The following is a 20,369-nucleotide window of genomic DNA, read 5'->3' on the forward strand; positions in this document are numbered from 1 at the left end:
ATATCTACTCATTTAAGTTAATATGCATTTCCTGAATGAATTATTTCACAGCATGAATATAGTAATGCTTATTACAGGATTAGACTTGTGTGTGTTCATACTTCCCATTCATTAACTGAAATATGTTAGTAACCTATCTAAAACCCACTCAAATTAGACATCCAAGGCATTTTCCTGGAAATACTTGTTTCGTTTAAGAAGCTTTGGGTTTGTTTTTTGTATGTGTGTGTTGGTTTTTACAATTTAATTCCCAGTCATTTTATCAATTCAAGTAAAGAAGGATACATAAAAATAATGTGAGATTAAAAACCCTGAGACAAGTATGGTTCTGTGCAGGTCGATAGAAACCCAAGGGAAGCAACTTTTCCGTGACTCTTTTCTAAAGCCTAATACTGAGGGAAACTTGGAAATATCATACGCCATATTGGTAGAATAGAAGTTATTTTGGTAAAAACAATTGGAGAGGTTCATTTTGCGGTATCATAGTTGCCAGGGAGGACTTTGACTTGCTTTACTCAAGGGAGTAGCATCCAAACAAAAATTTTCATGTGTTTTCCATATGGAGCCAGTCTAAATAAAAGATACTGACAAAAAGAGGGGTATGCATTTATGCTTAAGGATTAGTCTCATTTTAATTGAATATCCACAGATTTGTATGGAATAATACAAAGCGAAAAATAATAATACATACTTAACAGCAATCTATGTCTTCTAGCATAAACCACCTAATTACAAACACTTTAGAAAAATGACAGTTCACACATTTTTACATGTAGGTTTGTGTTAAAAGGGCCCACTACAAAGGAAAAAAAAACTGAGATAGTTTATGTTATATTGTCATGGTGACTTTTTAAAATTCACTTTACCAGTAGCATGCTGTATTTTTGACTGCCTGTAAATATGGAAATACAAAAGAGAAAACATGTGCTTTTGTATTTATAGCAATTTTGCCTGTACATTTCACCTGCTGTCAGGCCAATCTGAGCTTATTGCCACCAGCATTTCATTAACTCTTTTGTTTTTTTCATCCCTAGATATGTAAAATAGAAGATGTGTTGCTTTTAAAACCTTTACCGCTTAGGTTTTCTCATACATGCGTATGCCCATCTGTAAGCAAATAATCTTTGGAAAAAATAGATGGAAAAATTGCAATGAGGTATGCTCTAAATATCCACTCACATTTACACAGTACTGTACAGAAGAAATTGTATGAATTATCCAACTTGAATATACAGCAGCATCTCAGTTTTATTTCCTGTGTCTTCCTGGTGAATCAAAACGAAAATTACTGGACATTCCCAAACCTGGATGGTTCCTATATGTGCCAAAACAAAGTAGTTTTAACTGTATAAATCTGATGGTTGCTGTGACAAATGCCTGCGTTTTCTGAAGGTGAGGTCAAGTCCTGTGACTGCCTTAAAGCGGTGGGAAGGTATTTCCTAGACTGTCATCAGCTGTACAGGAAGGGATCTCATTTTTCAGTTTGTAGGTTGATGCTGGGTGAATGTTGAAATTCAGCCATTAATTAGACTGTGAGGAAGTATACCATGTTTTTTGTGAATACACTATCATGGGTGTAAAATAATTTTTTCTGCAGCTAAAATATGGCTATCCATGGATTCACCATTAGAAAATCTCAGAAAAGGTAGAATCCAAGATCAGAAAAATGTTGTTGATAATACCTGCTGCTAGATATAATACAGTGCATTCATAAGTCAAAATATTTATCCTTCAGAGATGTTTTTATGAGGCAGAAACAAGGCCTGGTGTACATTTGGAACATTGACCAGTATAGCAGTATTGCTAAAAGGATGTAGTTTATTTCATTTTATTTTTTAAACGCATGTGTATATATACTGGCAAAAGTCCTAATGTAAATGCACTTTTACTAGCAACGTGTTTTGTTTTTTTTTTTTTGCTGGTATAGCATTTTTCTCTTATAAACTGCATCTCCAGTGGAAATGTAGAGCTCAGCTGGTGAACCCTTTCACAAACAGGCTTTGAGAGCAGCTCTCTTTAAGGAACGGGCAAAGAAATTTGTCAAATGGCTCCAGTCACCTCAGATTTCTGTTGGGTCTATTGTCACTGCTCGACACCTGTGTAAGGTAAGTCCTGTCCTTGGGTTTAAGCCACCGGTTGACAGCTCCCCTCCAATGCAATAGTATCATATGTCTGCAGTCTCCAAAACTTTCATCAGCTGTCCTTGAGAGTCCCTGTCAATCTCTCACCTCCACTGCAAGGTGGAACCAAATTTGTAATGATCTTCTAAAGACGAGTGCAACACATTTGGTGTGTGTTTATTACAGCACCTAGATCTGATTTTGTCTGAAGCCTGTACAGGTCTATCAACATCAAACTTTGATATGTTGCTCCGTGTTTGGTGAAGGGACACTGCCAACTTGACTGGTTCTGTGTTTCTGTCAAAGAATTTCTAGCTGCTTTGATTTGAAGCAGCATCTAAAATCACTGCCTGAAAGAAGTTAATGATACACTTTTTTTTTGTTGCTATAAAAATGCACTTTTTACATTTAGCTATAGTTCATCCATTATGGGTTGCAGGTTCTTTTCTATGTTGAAAAGTCATATAGACATCCATCCACCCATCCATCCATCCAGGAACATAGAATTTATAGACTCATAAAATTTTGTTAAAAATTAAAATATAGTGCATACTACTTAGACGGCTTATCAGAAAGTGCACTTTTTGAAAAACTGTTTCAAAGAAGTTACAAACTGACTTTTGTGTTCAAACAAACAACTTCCTTCGTACCTTGAAATGAAACTGGTATTCTGTCCTTTTCACAGCTGAGCTCTTAACCTTGCCCTGAAGGAATTACTTGAAAAAATACGAAGTTTCATCTTCAGGTCTGCTCATTCGGTAATTTTTTGGAAAATGTAGACAGTTTCTTTTCTTTGGAAGAAACCCAAAACAACAAAACAACCAAACCCCACGTTCTTCTGGTATGGTTGCTGCTGAAGATCGAGCAGCAGTCTATTTCTTCAGGCCCCAAGCCTAAACGTAATTGAGGTTCCTTCTCTTCCATGTCCGTGTGTCCCATAACATCAGTACTTTCCATGGTGTTGTGAACATTTTTCACTGAAGTGTTTAGTAACTACAGATGCATAAAAGGTTTCTACAGTTGTACTTTTAAAACATTATTAACCGTTGTATCAATTTTCTTCATTATATAATTGTAAACTTCCCTTTCAGTGTCCAACTGCATCACATTCTTCTGTGGAAAGCATAGCAGATGATTTCTTAATCCAAATGGATAAAAATGCATCAAATAAAAAGGAAAATCTAGACTGAAGTGTTACCAGTGGGAGATGGTGAATTTACATATTCTTGAACTACAAGGAGATTTGTGATTGTTTGTAGTCTGAGCTAAAATTAATTTGATCAGAAGAGTCCTTTCTTAATTTCACTGGGTCCGTTTAGTCCATCTGACAGACCGTGTGTGAAAGAGGATAGCCAGCTTTGCAGATCGGGTTAACACATTAATGTTTGAAAATTTCTGACTGCTGCTTCTGTCTTGAAACAGATGTCTGCTGACTGTTTGGACAGAATGCCTTTTGTGGGGAGGTGTTATTGGCAGAAAACCTAAACTCCAAAAGAGCTGAAGTGCTGTTTTTTTCCTTGTAGCATAGAATTCACTTTGTCAATAACTGGCTCATAATGAAATTTCTAGAAAGCTGTGGAGGTCGATGCTTGCTTGGTGCTTATTATTAACATGCTGGTGAGACAGGATATGGAGCTTTTACTGTCTTCAGCTTCTAGGGTTAATGCTGTGGATATAGTGCTCTGTTCTTCCTGCAAAGGTCTGTTTGGTAAATACATCCGTGACTGAAGTGCAGAAGAAAAACATATATCAAATGAGAAGTAAAGTTAGAAAGCATAATTGGTGCTCCTTTGTAGCATTCAGGAAACTAAAGATCTCATCTATAGCAGTTTTGTTTACTGAAAGGAAAACAGGGAAGCTTTGTGTATACACAGGAGACATCTCTATCTTGAGGAAGATCTTGCTTTGCCAGAGTTGTCCTCCAGGGGATTTCAAAGCCAAGTGAAGTGCTGATAATTTCAAATAGCCATGGGCTGAGGTTGCCAGGCTTGAAATATTCCTTATGTAGTGAAAGATGCGGGTAATTCTTCATCTGCAGTTGTCTGCAAGGGGTCCTACCTGTTGCATTTGAGACAGTTTATGTAAGCTGGTTCTGGTGAAATCAGAAGTTTCCAAATGATTTTGGCCAGATAGTTGTTTCTTAAATTTTCTTCCCTCCGTTTCTCACAGAATCCTCATGAGTCCAAAATACACATTTCAGAGTCTCAATATCACGTCTGCAACTCTTGGCTGAGACGCTGAACCCAGACGCAGTGTCCTGCCTCCGCATCTGCAGCATCCTCCAGCTGGGTTTTTCCCAGGCAGGTATGTTTGTAGATGAGACCCTCGTTACTCAGGGTTGGCAAGTAGGAAATTCCAAACATTTAGCAGCTTGTCTCCACAATAGGAGGTATTAATAGTAAATGATTGTCCAGTGTCATGAAATCAATACAAAGACAAGGCGTGAAAAACTTTCCTGTCTGTAAGGCTCCTTCTTAAACCCAGACCTTTTTGGTGTGTGTGCGTTGATATGAAAAGATACTCATAAGAAGGTTCTGTGGAGGCTGCCATGCCGTATGGGACCCTCTTTCAAAGTTATCGGAGTGCCTTACAAACTGAGACAGAACAAATCAGGAAAAAACATGGCATATACTCATAGGAATGGTTCGGTGTGAGTTAATAAGAGGAACTGGCCATGAATTGACTGAGGTGGTCAAGGCTGGAAGACAAGCCTAGACGGGTGGGCACTTGTTATTTTCAGGAAGAAACATACACTGGCTATAGAAAGACGAAAATGCATTCTTTTCATTGCCTGTAAGAGTTATTCCCTGGGGCAATGGCTGTTGTAATGTCTGTATGGAGGAATCAGGGGTGTGCAGTTTAAAGCAAAATGGCTCAGTGCTGGCCAGCAGCAAGTTAGGGGAAGGGATTATAATTTAAACAAAAAATATATCTCTTTCTGGGCTGGTGACTAATGGACTACAGGATGCTCTTAATTTACTAAGAGGAAACATGGTGTCTATTTGCACTACTTAATAGCTCTCCACAGACCATTACTGAAACATACCGGAACCTTTCCTGAAAAGTGCTATTCTTGGCTTGTTTTGTTTTGTGGGTGTTTTTTTTTAGAGTAAAATATTTCATAAAAGTTTAAGGGACTTTGCATCTTGGAGACAGGGGAGGCAGGCTCCGTGATCTTACAGAACTCGGAATAAGATGGCGGCAAGGTCTTATACCAAAAGGTCATTTACGTGGGTGGCTGCCAGGCTGCGTCGTTCTTCTGCTTCATTCATTCCACTCTACTTTGATTCATGACATACTGCGAAGGAACAGAAAGCCGGAGTTATTTTTAGAAAGCAAACTGTAGTAAAAATTTTGTTCCCACTATGTCAAAAAATATGTTTGGGTGCAATCCTCTACAAAAGTATATCAGGGCCGAAGATGATGTCATTCATAGCTTTAATGGGCTTCTTCTCTAAGGGCTTTTCCTGAGCGTGTAGGACCATGTTGGTATAGCGTAAAGGAAGGCAGCTCCACAGTAACTTCCCATGTGCACACCTTTATCACGTGGCAAATGCCAGATAATTTACTGAGTGGTTGCTTTTCTCAAATGCCCCCACAGCAGCTGCAGTTGTGACCAGTCTGTGCTTTGGAACAAGCTGCAGTGGTTGCGACTGCAGCCACACCGTGGCGGGGTGAAGGTGTCCCGGTTTTGTAGCCCCCTCCTGCAAAGTGGCTGATGCCTCTTCTGTGCTAGGTGAGTGGCATCGGGCTAAAGAGGACCTGGGTCTAACCCAGTCTTGCCTTTCCTGTTAGTGGATTACAAATGCAACGAAATCTGTCACATAGAGACAAACAAGAGTGAGGTACAAATCAAACCTGGTTTCTTGATCCTCTGCTGGGGGCACAGGCCTGCTTGGAAGAGAACCAGCAAAACAATAAGTGAGTCTCCACCACAAACTAATCATCCTCTCTTTTGGCCCTGAGGTTCCATTTGTTTCTTGGAACAATGCAGACTTGTACAATGGACCTTGGGAATTTTGATCAAAGCTCCTTTTTCTCTGGGAAGAGAATAGCAGAAATATGCACTGTTTCCCCTCAGGAGCTAGTTAGATAGAATAAAAAAAAGAGAGGCTGTATCACTCTGAAGCAGAGCCAAAACCAGGCCAAATTATCCTGCCACAGGATTTGGACACTGTCTTCCAAACCTCCCTAGAATTTTCCTTCCCATCTAATGTTACAGCCTGATCTCTTGCCTTTACACACATCCAGGATGTGCCTGACGGCAGTATTTGACCCTCAGCATTGCACCAGCATGCAAACGCTCCAGCTGAATGTCAGGAGAATGTTCCCTGGTGCCTCTGGCTCTGGTCTGTAACCAAATGGGTTCACTGGCTTTACAGAGGTAAAAAGCAGTGTCAGGAATCCATTTGCATAGGTGAAGGTCAATAACATCACAACAGTGATGGCACAGGGAGCTGTTAGGGAGAGGAGAGGCTTTATCAGTTCCCAGACACTTGAGAAATGTCCTGTTGGGTCCAAACATCTCCCGAGAGTGCAGAGCCAGGCTTCCCAGGGAATGCTACCAAGCAGTGGGGCCGTTTTCCTCACCAAAAGTCATTTAAGCTATTTTGTAAGTGAAGGATAAATAAAAAAAGAGTAGTTACCTTTCCTTCTCAGCCATGTCTTGTTTCTCTTCTGCCCTGTAAACACAAATTGCATTTGAAATCTATCATCTAGGGGCCAGCAATGTGAAAGAGTAGAGTATCTCAGGCTTTTCTAGAGAGCTAGCTGGAGGTCAGACAGGGGTTACAGGTCTGATCAGAAATGACTATTAGTCCCTGTGATTTGCAGCCTTGATAACCCCAGCGTTCTCAGGATGCCTCTGCTGGCCCTAGAGGGACGTCACTGACCAGTCTGGGCTGGCCGACTTGCTTTTCAGCAGCTAACACTGAACTGAATCTTCCCAAACTGGCATCTCCCATTCAGTTCATCAGCAGAAGGAGGTGTTATTATAGCACATAGCTCTTGTGCTGACCCAGCTGGTCTTTCCTCTGTCCAAGATTGCCTTTTGCTTTTAGCAGAGTTGAGTTATCACTGTTAATGGCCAGCACTTCTAGCCTAACTCACTGGTGATGAAATGGCTCTAGAAAATGAAACAAAACAAACTGTAAACTAATGGCCCTCTTTATGCCACTCTAGCAGAATGAAGTGGCTTTTAAAAAAAGCACTAGCTCTCACTTTAAGGTCAGTTTGCATGGTCATATGGGGAATATGTGACATTTTTATACATACAGTGATTTCTGATGATCTTTCCTAGCACATACAATGCGTGTTCACGATGTGTGCGCTTGTGGGATTAAGAACAGTTCTATGGATAAATAACCTTTTAACCAAGCTTCTCCTCCCTCCTGCAGCTTTTGCCTATTTTGAGAAAATCAGTAGAAAATAAATGTAGGCTGTGTGGGATATCAGGGTAGGAGGAACACAGAATTGACTGGTTATAGCACAGATAACGATGAGAATAAGCAAAAGGGCACCATCCCGAATAAATAAACCCACCTTCCTTCACCCCAGAAGTTAATTTTACCTTTCTTTTCTGGCCTTGATCCTCTCTTCTTCATATCTGCAACAAACAGGAGACATTCTTTAAACGTTCCCCACTCTGGACTGGTAACTTAGTAAAACGCAGTGTTTGCTCTGAAGGTGACAGAAACTGCAAACGAGCGCAGTGTGCAGGCTCTTGCTTGGCATCAGTGTATGAGTAAGATAAGGTTTTCCCCAGGCTCTGTGTTTCCAGTACATGGGTTTTGACTCATCCTGCTACACAGCAGATTTGTCCTGTGCCTCCTCAGAGCTACCTGTGCCCCAGGGTCCCGCTGATACTCACTGTAAGACGCAGTCTGGAATCTGCACGTGCTCCATTGGGATAAGTTGCTCCAGTTCCTCCAAGCTGTGAACATACTGGATCTTATTGATAAACTTCACACTGGTAGAGAGAGAAAGAGTGTGTGCTTGAGGTCATGTTTTGATGTCCTCTTCATAGGAAGTCAGAATTTTCCTGATGGAAACGGGGAGTTCTGCATCTCTATATCCTCTGTAGTCTGAGTGTACCCATCTCCTCCCAGTGCTAATATGCTGATGGTTAAAAATTGTGGTGAGATGCCACATTACTGTGCCTCACTTTGCTTTGACCTCCGCCTCTCAATATCTGTAGGAGGGAAAAAGGACCACCATTCCTGCACTTCCCAGTAGATCTTTATGCACTGCTGACTGGGACAAACTTTGATCCGGATCCAGACCACTACAGTGTCCACTAGAACCGCCTCTAGAGTGGTCCTTGGAAGCATCAGAGAGATGTTGGAACAAATGACAAACCATCTCAGCTTGGTCGCTACTAAAGGTGGGCTTAAGATCTGATTCCTGAGATTAAACTTCCACTCCAAAACCAGCCAAGTTTGGGAACAGGTTGCATTTACCTGATGAAGGGTCTGGATATAGCCAGCACTGTCCGAATGAACCATGAAGGATGCACGATTATCAGTGCTTTGAGGTTTTTACGCAGCCTGTGGAAAAGCCATGGGACACAATGTCAGATTCAAAGTACCTTTTCTTACAGTCAGCTGTAACGTGTCAGGGCACTAATAAGCATTACTGGCCTCACGTGGGTGCCTCCAGGAAGAAGCCCTGCCCACAGCCTTAGGAACCCTATTTAAGCTCAGACCCAGCAGGCTGCAGGAGTACTGCTTTGCTTGGGTGCTGTGTTAGCCTGATCTCTGTGAAGGTGCTTGTGAGGGAAGGGAGGAGAAGAGGCAATGAAGGTGACCTGGAGTAAGTCAGAAAGCTGTGACAGAGGAAGAAATCACAGAATCTGAGGAGTGAGGAAGGAGGGTTGGCTGGGAAGGCTGTGAGGAAGGAGTGGAAGAGATGTGGGAAGAGGACTGGGAAGAATAAAGAAGTAACACCAACAGGATTCTCACCTTCTGTCTATCATCTGATAGCATTTCTTCAGCCAACCAAGGCCTGGCATCCTCCTCCGGGGTGTTGCTCCGTTTAGGTACACAATCATATAGTCCTCAGCCACCAGCAGCTCCAGACTACTGATCACGTATCTGTTAGGTGATGATCAAAAGCAACGGGGACATGAGACTCAAGAAAGGTCCCTTGGGGTTTCTTCAGGTGCCTGTGTATCATCCCAAAAGGCCTCTAGACCCCTTCTTTGTAATCTTGGAATAGGTTTTGGATTCTCTTCACACCTCTGTAGAATGCCTAAGGGTATTTCTCAGGGATTTCTGGTGCTTGTTAGCATAGTGCATGCACTGATGGACATCCCTGCGCCATTCTTCTGCCTAGCAGTAGCATCTACTAGCTGTTAAGCATTGTATACATGTGTTGTAGCCTGGTTGTGAGTCCATCACTGGCATAATTGTCACTGAATGTTTGAATGCTTTGATGTACTGGACTTGGATGCAAATGCTGTGGACAGTGTCTCACCCAGTGATGCTCACTCCAGTCTGCAGCTGCACACTGGGTACATTTGGCCTCGATTCAAACTTTTTTTCCGGCTGAGTTTCCTGATGCAAAGTGTGCATGGAAGCTGTTTCCACAGAGCCCGAGCTACCATCCTGGCCCTCCTCTCCCTCCTAGACCTTGACCAGCCACTTACAGGAAGAGATTCTCCATGATGTAGTGGTAATCGGCCAGGTTACTGTCTGGAAGATAGCAGGCAGCAAAGACAATGATGGCATTGAGACCTTCTCCATAGTATCCTGGGAAAGAAAGACACAGGCAGCATCAGTGACTCTTTCCAGGGGGAGGCACAAGAGTTGAAGAAAAAAATAGCAGCGAAGATGCATTGCCGAATTTGGGCCTGGGCTGGTTTTTGTGCCTCTGTTCAGCTCTAGGTAAGTGTTTGTCTCTCTTACGGACCTCTTTCACAATCAGATTTGCCTCTGATCCTGGTTTTGGCTATAACATGCATGTGGGGTTCAGGGAAGGAATTTGTTTGTGTCAAAGCATGGAGCTGAGAGCTTTGCCCTCTGTGTCATTGTTTGGCTTTGCTCAGATTTCAGAAATGGTCACTAACTGGGGACGTACTGGCCTTTAGCTGTGCCTCCAGAGACAGCTCAGGCAGGGATTAAGAACCTGCAGTTCCTTCATCACTGGCCACGCTGCCCACACCCAGGGCTGAGGGTTGGGGTATATTCAGCCTTGCTCAGAGCCAGTGTTATCCCTACTTTTGTTTATTAAAACATTGTTACAGTGGCTATGTGTTTTCTAGCATGAGCTGGGTGCTTTTGTGCTTATCTGCCACGTAACGGTACAAAGCAGATAGCAATTTTTCCCTAAAGACAGTCAAAACAATCTGTAATGACATCCCCTCCAGCTTGACAAGGATGGACTGAAAGAAATCCACTAGGCCAGGATCAGGCCTCCCTCTCCCTCACCTCCATGTGTCACCACTCTCATGTAGGGTTTGATCATCTGGAGGTCGATGCGGTGCTCCTGCTCTCCAATGATGACAGTCCTCCAGAGCCGTCCATTAGTAGCACTCCCGTCTTCTGTCCCACCATCCCCAAAGAGGTCTGCACTGTCCCCGGGCATGTTCTTGGCTGTGGCTACAGGGGTGTCATCTGGAAGAGGAACAAATATTTCTGCCTTTAATATAACGAACGAAATGGTTCTGCAAGAGCTTTGATGTGCAATGAGAGACAGTAACAACCACAGGATGACCTGTTTCATCTGTGACTTTGATCTGTGCAAGTTTATGGTTCTTAATAATCTTGCTCCATTGCCAAATTATAATAGAAATAAGCTTAACATCTCATGCTGCTTATGGTATCTGCAGTCACAGGTCAGGCACTGGACTTTTTGCTGGATCTTCCTTCCGATCCATCTCTGCTAGCTGGTGGAGGGTACCACCTGTGCTGGTTGTCTTCTAGCAGAGCTGCTTGTATGAGTCCTTCTTAGCCCAATTCAGTCAAAATCAGCCAGGTTAGCAAAGACTGTGTTGTTCAAGATTTTGGAACATTCACGTGACAGCTCTACTGGCAGCGCTGAGCAGGCAGCACCTTCCAGCCTGGGGTGGTGGCCCAGCTGCAGCTGGAAGGGCATGTGTGTCCAAAGCCATATGCCTTATCCTGAATTATGTCTTGACTGGTGTTTGCAAGTCCCTGAACTACTTCTGCCTGCACTAGCCCCAGAAGGAAGTGCTGAGATAGCAACACTGAGACTCCTGGGCTATAGCTGGGGTCCTGGTGGGGCAGATGTTGTGTGGAAGATGGGCTTTGGTTGTGTGTGCTGTGCTTCACTGCTGGGGAAGTTGGTTGTCAGCCGCTGATGGTGAGTGGTGTCGAAAGTGGTTAAAATGAGGTGACCCGCCCCTGCAGATATTCACCCCGAATGAGCCTTTTACCTTCCCATTCCAGTTCGTTCCCGTTCCCCAGGAACTCGAGGGAATCTGTCTCATCAGGAGTTTCAATATCATCCACATTAATGTCCAGGTCATCTGGTGTGTCCAGGAAGTCATCGGAGAGAATGGAGCCTTCACTCTGGTCCAGGGAAATGTTGATTTCAGGTGCAACAAGTGTCTTCCGTTTACGATGCGCCCCGTTAAAGTTTAAAGTATTTGGGGGAGCTGGAGTTAAAAGGAAAATAACTGACAGGTTGTCCTCGTCCTGTATCCTTAGTACAAGACATGGTGCTTGCTTTATGCATATATCAGGCTACAATCTTGGAAGCTAAGGGTGATGAATCATAGCTGGGAGGTACTGGACACCAGCAGGTATGGCTGGATAAAAGTGCCCACACTTCTGAGATACCTATATCCTCCCCCAGCTTCTTATGAAAGATTAGCAAATTCAAATCTCTGCTGGTTTCCTCTCTCACATGGGAATTTGTGTGGGTACTCCAAGGGAACTGGCTTCCGTCCTAACTGGAAGCTGCTGTTCCCATAAGCTTGTTTTCCTTTGAACTCCTGATAAGGCAGGCTGGTACTTACAGGACGTATTCTCATCTTCTGTAGGGCTGCCCAGCGACTCCATCCCCGTCTCTTCTGGGAGAGGTCTTCAGGCAAGCCAAGATGCAGAGGTAAAAAGACAGCAGATAATAGGTGATGTTTAGGAGAAAGTCACTCCATGGCAGACAGGGGACACAACTGGGGACATCAGGGAAAAACATACAGCCCCACATGTGCTCTGCCCTTTCTCTTTTGCCTGTGAGCTCAGCCTAAGGTGATTTGCACAAGAGCAACTCAGCAGTTGTGCTTTCTTACTGGAGCACTGTGCAATCCCTAGTAACCTCCAAACTCTCTCCTCTCTCTGCGTATACCACACCCCCTCCACCCCAATACACCTCTCATGCTGCCATTCAGCCAAGAGGCTGGAAAATTCAGCCAGGGACATGGGAACAAATCCTGTCCTCAGAAGAGCCTGGCAACGTCCTCACTCTCTTCATATTTTCCCCATTTTTATCTCCGTCAGAAGCTGGAGAGGCAGTGCCAAGCTCTAGGGCTCCTCATCAAGGGTTCCAGGGAACATCATCTGCAGTTGGTACTCTGTTGTCTGTATTCCTGTTCCCTGCACAGTGTAGGCAGTGCTGTGGGCCATCCAGACAGTCTGAATTTGGCTGTGCCTAAGGCCAGTGGGGGATGCTTTCATCCCAGCAGCAGCTGTGCTAGCAGTGGATGCTTATCACAAGAGTACTTTGCACTCTCTGCCAATGGTTTTGTAAAGCACATCCTGCTTTCTGCCACAGGCCCTGGCTGCAGTAGAGCAGAACTTCATCCAAAACGCCTGCCACAACCACCTCTGCCGGGAGGCTGCTGCCTCCTTGGTCTATAGAGACTTTGCTCTAAGGCAGTCAGAGTTCAAGGCAAGGATCAAACCTTAGGCACGATCCTAGAATTGTTACCCTGTCCTCACCTCAGCCCCTATTTGACAAAAGCTGACAGTGATAGCCAAAGCCTGCTGAGGTTTGGCAGCAGGTTCGTTGTGAGCTAAGATCTAGGCACCAGCACTCAAACCCGTATTTCGGAGCCAAAGGCTGACCCACCGCTCCCCTCCTGGGGGTCCATGGCAGAGGTCAGGATTTGCAGCTTCTCATGCTTGGCTTCTGCACTGTCTTGGTATAAATCACCATGCCTCTAGTTGGAGATTGATTTAAAAGTTGGCTTTCCTACTAATGCCAAACCTCATTACGTGGCTGTCGCCTTTTGGAAGTTGCTGGAATTGCTCCTGACCCATACTGGGGTAAGTGAAGTCAGAATCTGGCCCCCAGTACTGCAGGGAGGAGCCCTAGCTGGTGGCTGAGCCGTACACTGCCCACCCTGAGCTGGACACTTTTCCCCTTAATTTGAGCTGGGACTTATGCCTGTCCTCTGGCATTAGCTGGGTTTGAAGCTTCTTGCACAGCATAACCAAACCCCACCAACCCCATGATAAGGTCGTGATGCTGAAGGTCACTTTAAAAGGGACCTTCTGAGCCATCCTCGTTTCACCTGCCCAGTGCTGGAGGCTCCTCCTTAACACGGGAAGAGCTCATGCCTCCAGGTGTAAAATCCTGGCTGCTGGGACAGCCCTGGAGTGAAATGTGGGGAAAAACCCCAAAGTTTTAAGGCAGTGCTGTAAGAATGTGGATGGGACTGTGCATGGGGCTAATGTCCAGCAGCTGCTGGCCTTATGGTCCAGCGATAGCAAGGAGAGAGATGATGAGAACCGATACCTCCAAGTCCACAGGAATATATAGCCTAGCTCTGCCCTACAAAGGCTCCTCTTCATGCTGTCATGACACCAGAGCCACCAGCCAAATTAAACCCTTTAAATATTTAGATTAAGGGATAATCCTCTCCTAGCTGGTTGTTGTATATTTATGAGAGTTGGAGACCTGATCAAAGGCGCTTGCTCCTAGCTTGCTTGTGCAGCACCTGGACCCTGTGGGCTGCCACAATATTCCTGAGCAGTCAGAAAGATCCCTCTGCCCCCCTCCAGCTTCTCCTTCTCCCTTTTGCTTTTGTCTTGAACGGGGCCTGGCTGGTTGTTTATCTGACTGTGAGCTGGCGCCTGGCACAACTTTGTGATACAGCATCAAAAGGAGGGGGGGATAAAGGCCCAGCTGTACCCGAGTATGTGCTGCAGTCAGGCACTCCGCTCTCTGATGCTAGGATTCATTTAAGAAATGCAATTAAAAAATAAGAGGTGAAGAAAAGGGCTTTCTTACCTTCCCAAAGGATCCTCAAATCACTACCTCCCAGTCTCCCGTGTAAATCTGCCTTCCCAAAGGCAGCTAGCCCCAGATGCCAAATTTTCTGAATGAAGCAGGTTTTCTAAGGGTCGGGTGCCACCATTTTGCTTTCTGCTGATAGCGTGCTGCCCAGTTTCCCTCTGTAAACAACTTCTCTCGGGCCCCAACCAGCCTGAGCCTTCACCGACCGTGATCCGATGGATGCGCGATGGAGTGAGCATGCTGCTGCATCCGCCCCGCGGCACCGCTACAGCATCATTGCAGGACGGCACTTGCACAAACAGCTGAGACAGGCTCGGCAGGAGGCTAAACCTTCAGGGAGCAGCAGGAAGGGGGACCCTTTCCTCTCCGCTTGCTCAGTGCCTTGGCATTGCACCTTTGGGACCTGCAAGGCAGGAGCTTGCAGATCAGCTTCTCGGGGAGGGATGGGAATGTCGCCTTGCGTCCTAAATGAGCAGCTGAATTCAGTTTCCCCAGCCCAGATCTTTGTCTAGGATATGGGGGTTTTTTTTCTGTGGCAAGACTGGTTAATCACAGCTAAGCAAAAATAGCTATGCAGCAAATCATCTGCTAGAGAGCTACTGTCCCACATGCAGCAGCTTCTGCCCTATTATTTTAAAGCTTCTAAGGGGAAGTGTCTTGAAAATTATTAATTTATTTTTAATGCCATTTAAACACAGCTAGCGTTCATTCATTTGCCTAGTGACTGTTTGGACTCTATTTCACTTGCATCATTCCTGATTTAATCCCTCTGCAGCAGTCTATCAGCAGTCTGGGGAGCTTGCTTATAGGGCTAGGGCCTCATCCCTGCCACTGGTGTGCCACCCAGCCATGGTCACATCCCTTTGCCTCTCCCTGTGCTTCATTTGCTAAGCAGGAGCGATGATGCCTGTGTTGGGTGGTGCTGAGGGCTCTGCAGAAGAAATGCCCCTTGAAGGCTTGGCTGTGGCTGGGGTAACTTTGCTTGGCAAGTAAGTTGGTAAGCTTGCATGGCAACATGATGGGGTGTGTTAATGCATAGGTATCAGGTGCTAGACCAGCTCTGTCCCCAGATTTTCTAGGGAGCCTTGGGTCAATGGCTTTCCTATAGAAATAGGTACCTCATTTTCCTTTCTACTCAATTAAAAGCTTGTCAGCACAGCTCTGGGGGAGCCTTAGGTTGGCAGAGGTCCATCAGCCCAAATCTCTGCCCAGCTCTGCTCTCAGAGGAAAGAAAAATCCCTCCTAGAAACCCAAGGGCTTGGCTGAGCCCACCTCTGGTGCCAGCGGAAGGACAAGCCACGTCCTGTGAGCCGGGTGCTGGGCTGGCAGACAGAGGTGCTTAGATTAGCGATGCAGCTGGGCCCGGGGTAAACAGAGCTAAACTCATCTGCCGATGCCAAGGGAAACAGGAGACCCTTTCTAGCACGGCAGGGGCTGTGCATGCCCACCCGCACAGCACACTGCGCCACTGTCTGCCAATACAGGGGCTCTGTGGGCTGCCCGGGGGAATTCAGCTGCAGCTGGGACAGGGTGAGACAGCCCTGAAAAACCCCTCAGCAGCTCAGACCCCAGCTGCCACAAGGCTTGGTGTGGCCATGCTGCGTGTGCCCCAGCGAGCTGCTGCTGGGCCGTGGGCTTTAGTGTGGGACAACGCTGGGATGGAGATGTGGGTGGGTGCACCCCTTGGGTGGCTGCAGGGCGTTCAGCGCACACTGAGCTTACGGGGAATTTTTGGCAATCTGTGCAGCTAATAAAGTGTCTGTGAAGGTGAAAGGTGCCACTTCAGCACCTTCTGTCACCCACACATCATTTCTTACAAGGTTTGCAACCGTTCAGATTCTGCATGTCAGTGCCAGCGGTCATTGCATCCCAATCCACTCTACTTCCCATGGCAAATATCTGGCAAAGCAGCGTTGCTCTGTTTGGGGAGACACTGCTTGATTCAGAGACTGGGAAGCAGTCCATCCATCCATCCATCGCTATATGCATCCGTCCATCCATTCATCCAGGCTAATCTCCCTGTCCTCTGCACCTAGTGCCTTACCCTCTGCTTGGCATGGTCACAGAGGGTTGCCAGAATCCTCCCCCAAATTTTGAAGCATTCAAAGCAGCCTTGCTACAAAAGCTCTGTTCTCTGGCCAGAATTGCCCTGCTGGAGTTAAGACTTCTGCTGCCTCTGGGGCTGATGGGAGGGACCTGCATGCTCCATGCCCTGCTAGTTTCTTACAGGAAGAAATAAAATTTTCCCTGGCTTTTTTCCATGGAACAAACCTGGGGAAGTCCTCGTCTTGCCACTCCTCCTTCACGTCCACGTTCTCCATCCGCAAAGTGGCTTCTGTGGTTCCCATCGTGCTCAGAGAGGGTCTGGCTGCACAGTGGTTCCCTTGAGGAAGGACGCAGGCTGGAAGGTGGAAGGCAGAGAGGTTGGCATTGAGCATCACTACTGGGGAGCATTTAATGTGAAACATTCAGAGCAGGTATGCTGATACCATGCTCCACAGAGAAGCAGCATGAAAGCTGCTTGTCTTGCAAAAGGAGCGAGGCAAGGACATGGGGTTTTGTGGCTGCTTGACATGCTTTGGGCAAGAAAGAGGAGGTGAGGTTGGCCCTGGATGAAAGCAACAGGTATGTATCTGGTCTGGTGTGACCTTAGTTCTTTTCCTTGAGGATCAACACTGTCCGGGCTGATGGCCACCCATTTTCCCTTGCTACTTCTCTGCTGATACGAATCTCCACATAAACAAGCACCTCTGCTGAGGGAAATGAAAAGTGGCTGAAAGGGAAGATGAGAAAAAGCTCCTCCCAGGCTGGTTTCAGGTTGGTTTGGCAGTAGCACCAGTTTCCATTTTGCTGGCCTGGGCAGAAGTTAATGGCTTTGCTTTTGCAGAGAAATTCCTGACCGCTGCTGCCTGGTCTGTGCTCCATTGCCACGCTTGTCCCTGCACCCAGAGAGAAATGGAGGAGGATGAGGAGGCCTTCACAGGGATGTTGAATGTCTTTCCACACCCCTGAAGAATTCACATCTCTGCCTTGCTCCCAGGTAAACCAAAGCAGATGCTAAAAAACTGGAGCACCTCAAATGGAGGCAATGTGGGTGTGCTGTTCCCAGTCTGGGCTTTCTCCTGCACTGGTATGAGCAGGAGAATTTCAAATCCAGCGAGCCTTGTTCTCACCCATACTAACACCCCAGCAGCGCGAGGGACCCTTAGGACCATATATATTGTTTGCCTTCACTAGAAGGTTCCTAAGCTGCCAGTCAGCAAAAATCAGACCTTTGTACCTATTTCCCAGGGACTGCACCTGCAAGTCCTAACAAAGTCTGTCTGAGGGCTCAGGACCACTCCTTGCAGGACCAGCTCTGGTCAGAGAGAGCAGACACACTGCTCTCAGCTGGATGCTGCTGCAGCTGAGCTTAGCAGCACCTGAGCCCGAAGGGGACAAGGTCAGGCTTCGTCTTGTATGGAACATATTCAAGTGAAATCATCCTGTATGTTGGGTGCATGCATTAACTCTTCCACTGCAGAACAGTTTTGAATGTTCTTCCTGAGCTCAACCTTTATACTGTAAATGAACCCAGGCACTAGCTGGACAGCAACGTAATTTTTTTTTTAAGATGAGGAATGCAGGATCATTTCCCAAGTGGATGGGGCTACTCTGTCCGTCCCCTGGTGTCAGGGAAATCAGCATCTAGCAGCGTTTGACCCAGTGCTGTAAGTCTTAGAGAGCCAGGGCTTTCTTCTGCTTCCTTTGGGGGCTTGTATTTACAGAGGGTGTCACTGGTGATGAGCTGGGGAGAGATAAATCTGTGCGTATCTGCTTTAAAGGAATGAATCTATGTAGAGGCCTGAGTAAATCCGGCATCTGTCTTTATTACGGGAGCTGGCAGGGATGGGAATCAGAGCAAAGAGCTGGCTGTGAGCGTTCCAGGGCTCCCTCCCTGCCCGATGCCTCTCAGCCTTTCCTCCCAGCACACGCATTATGTATTCTGTCCTCATCCCCACACCTGGCTGCATGCGATGTCCATGACATGGTCACACATGTCTCCATTTTTTATTTCTTTACCTGCAGGCAAAGGAGATACCTTGGGGCTCAGAGAGACCCCACCTTCCCTCCCTCCTCCCACTGCTGTCATCTGCTTTCTGCTAACCCTCAAGGCATCATGGAGGGAGGAGGAGAAAGGAAAGAGACTGAAGCAAATCCCAGGCTGCTGCCTGATGTTTCTTAACATCAAACATTTCCCAGCAGTATGGAAGCCCAGATGATGCTGTACTCACCAATGCTTGGGGCTAATGAGGAACAAAGAAGATCCTGCCTGTATCCCAACTAGGCATTCCTCCCGACAGAGGTGGGCTGCTCAGGAGGTCCAGTGCCTGGATCCGGATGCAGACGTGTGTGGCTTTCTCAGCGGAGGAGTGGGGGGACGCATCTAGCTCGGCGTTTCTCACAGCAGTCGTTGCTTTGTGATTTGGATTTTGTTGGGAGGGGTGGAATTGAGGGCAGTCATCTGTATTCTTCCATGGCTGCTGCTTCCTCTGCTGCCTCCCTCCCCTGCAAGGTATTTTATTATTATTTTTTGCTTGCAGCTGGCTAAGCCTTGGCTCTCTTAAGTCAGCTAATTGCACTGCTTTTGTGCGTGAGGAGGATGGCGGTGGTGGTGGTGACAGGGAGGGGGATGTTATGGAGGATGGGTGGAGAGAGGAGCTGGAAGCACCCTCCTTTCAGTGTCACCTCTCCTCCAATTGGCTGCGAGGTACCAAATATCTCCCTGCACTCTTCCTCCGGATGAATGATGCTGCCAGCGGCTGAGCGCACCGGCTCCTTACTGCTTTCAGTGGCAGCGAGGGATGCTCATCATCCAGCAGGATCTGGTCCTAGAGGAGGCGTGGCAGCTGGGGTGGGTGGGGAGGGCTCTAATACAGTGCATCATTCACTGATAAAGTAAAAGCTGGCCTCAGCATGTGGTAGGATGCAAGACTTCATGGTCTGTCTTGCCTTGCACATGCAAAGCTGATTTGGACCTCAACCTCCGGCACTGGTCTTGCTTCTGGTGCCAGGGGCTGTACAGAGAGACTCGACAGACGATCCTCCTTGCACTGGGTGATCAGCTCCTGTGCCTTGCTTCCAGGATGTCTGTAACTGTGTTGGAGCCTGAGACCTTTGCTGGTTCCCTTGCAAATCTAACAGTGAATGAAGAAGCACTGATTTTTCACCTTCTCCAGACTTGGGCTCACATCTCTGCCTTCCGGTTCCTGGGCTTCAGCAAACACCTTCCCTCCAGCTGTGGAAAGAGGCAGGGTTAGTTTGATGATGTCTGCTGTCAACCCCCCCCCCCCCACGTTTGCATCATGCAGCCAGCATGTGGGTGCTACACAAAGATAAAGGTAGCTCCCTCAGTGAAGGAGCCGTAAAGGTTTATATTCCGAGTCTTAGCAGAAATGGTCTGAGAGCACATTTGTTTTATTATATCAACTGGTAGAGTGGGACCGTGAAGTCTGCCTGTGCCTGCTGACCTGGGATTCTCCTGTTACCATCTGCTAATGATGCATTTGATTTTTTTTCAAGGGCCGTTCAGTGGGCAGAGGGGCTGCAGTGATGTGGAGATCAGTGCATGGTGGGGAGATGGAGGAGTGCTGCGTGATGGAAACAGGAGTCTACCTATTGCACCTCTTTTTCTGTTACGGTAAGAAGAGACTCCTGTCTTGGTCCTGGCTCTCATGCAGCCCTCCTATGCCATCTCAGCTGGAGCTCTCCAGCGGCACCAGCCAAGGTATGCAGGCTCAGGAGAAGGGCTGCTGTGCTGCAGACACAGTCACAGTCTCCCAAGGCTCTGCTCTGGCACACTCCCTGCCTGACCACCGAGGACACACCACACCCCTCCCATCACTTCACCCATTCCATCCTTCTCCTCTAACTGCGTGTCCCTGCTGGGTCCTCACTGGTCCCACGTGTTGGGAACAGGGACCTTTGGTACCTCAGCAGGGAGCTGGCTGGTTTCCAGCCCTCACAAACATGAGTGGTGTAGCTCCACGCAGGCAGTGTTGTTCTCTC

At 46.7% G+C, this 20,369-nt stretch overlaps 1 protein-coding gene across 2 annotated transcripts; it reads right to left on the bottom strand.

Annotated features, from left to right (window-relative positions):
* Window positions 1–616: 616 nt before the first annotated feature.
* ATCAY (ATCAY kinesin light chain interacting caytaxin) lies at window positions 617–18,993 on the bottom strand. Of its 2 annotated transcripts, none has more exons than XM_075444256.1 (13): window positions 18,596–18,993; window positions 16,593–16,722; window positions 12,100–12,164; window positions 11,515–11,736; window positions 10,547–10,732; window positions 9,766–9,868; window positions 9,080–9,211; window positions 8,579–8,665; window positions 7,990–8,088; window positions 7,690–7,725; window positions 6,767–6,802; window positions 5,979–6,011; window positions 617–5,418 (listed from the first exon to the last, which is right to left on the bottom strand). In XM_075444256.1, the coding sequence occupies exons 2-13, from the start codon at window positions 16,667–16,669 to the stop codon at window positions 5,409–5,411; spliced, it is 1,086 nt and encodes a 361-aa protein (XP_075300371.1). In that variant the 5' UTR covers window positions 16,670–16,722; window positions 18,596–18,993; the 3' UTR covers window positions 617–5,408. The 2 variants fall into 2 exon arrangements, with proteins under 2 accessions (XP_075300371.1, XP_009934411.2); XM_009936109.2 differs by having other exon boundaries at window positions 5,979–6,014.
* Between the last annotated feature and the right edge of the window lie 1,376 nt (window positions 18,994–20,369).

This window comes from Opisthocomus hoazin, chromosome 27 (assembly GCF_030867145.1).
Source record: "Opisthocomus hoazin isolate bOpiHoa1 chromosome 27, bOpiHoa1.hap1, whole genome shotgun sequence".
Taxonomy (NCBI): domain Eukaryota; kingdom Metazoa; phylum Chordata; class Aves; order Opisthocomiformes; family Opisthocomidae; genus Opisthocomus; species Opisthocomus hoazin.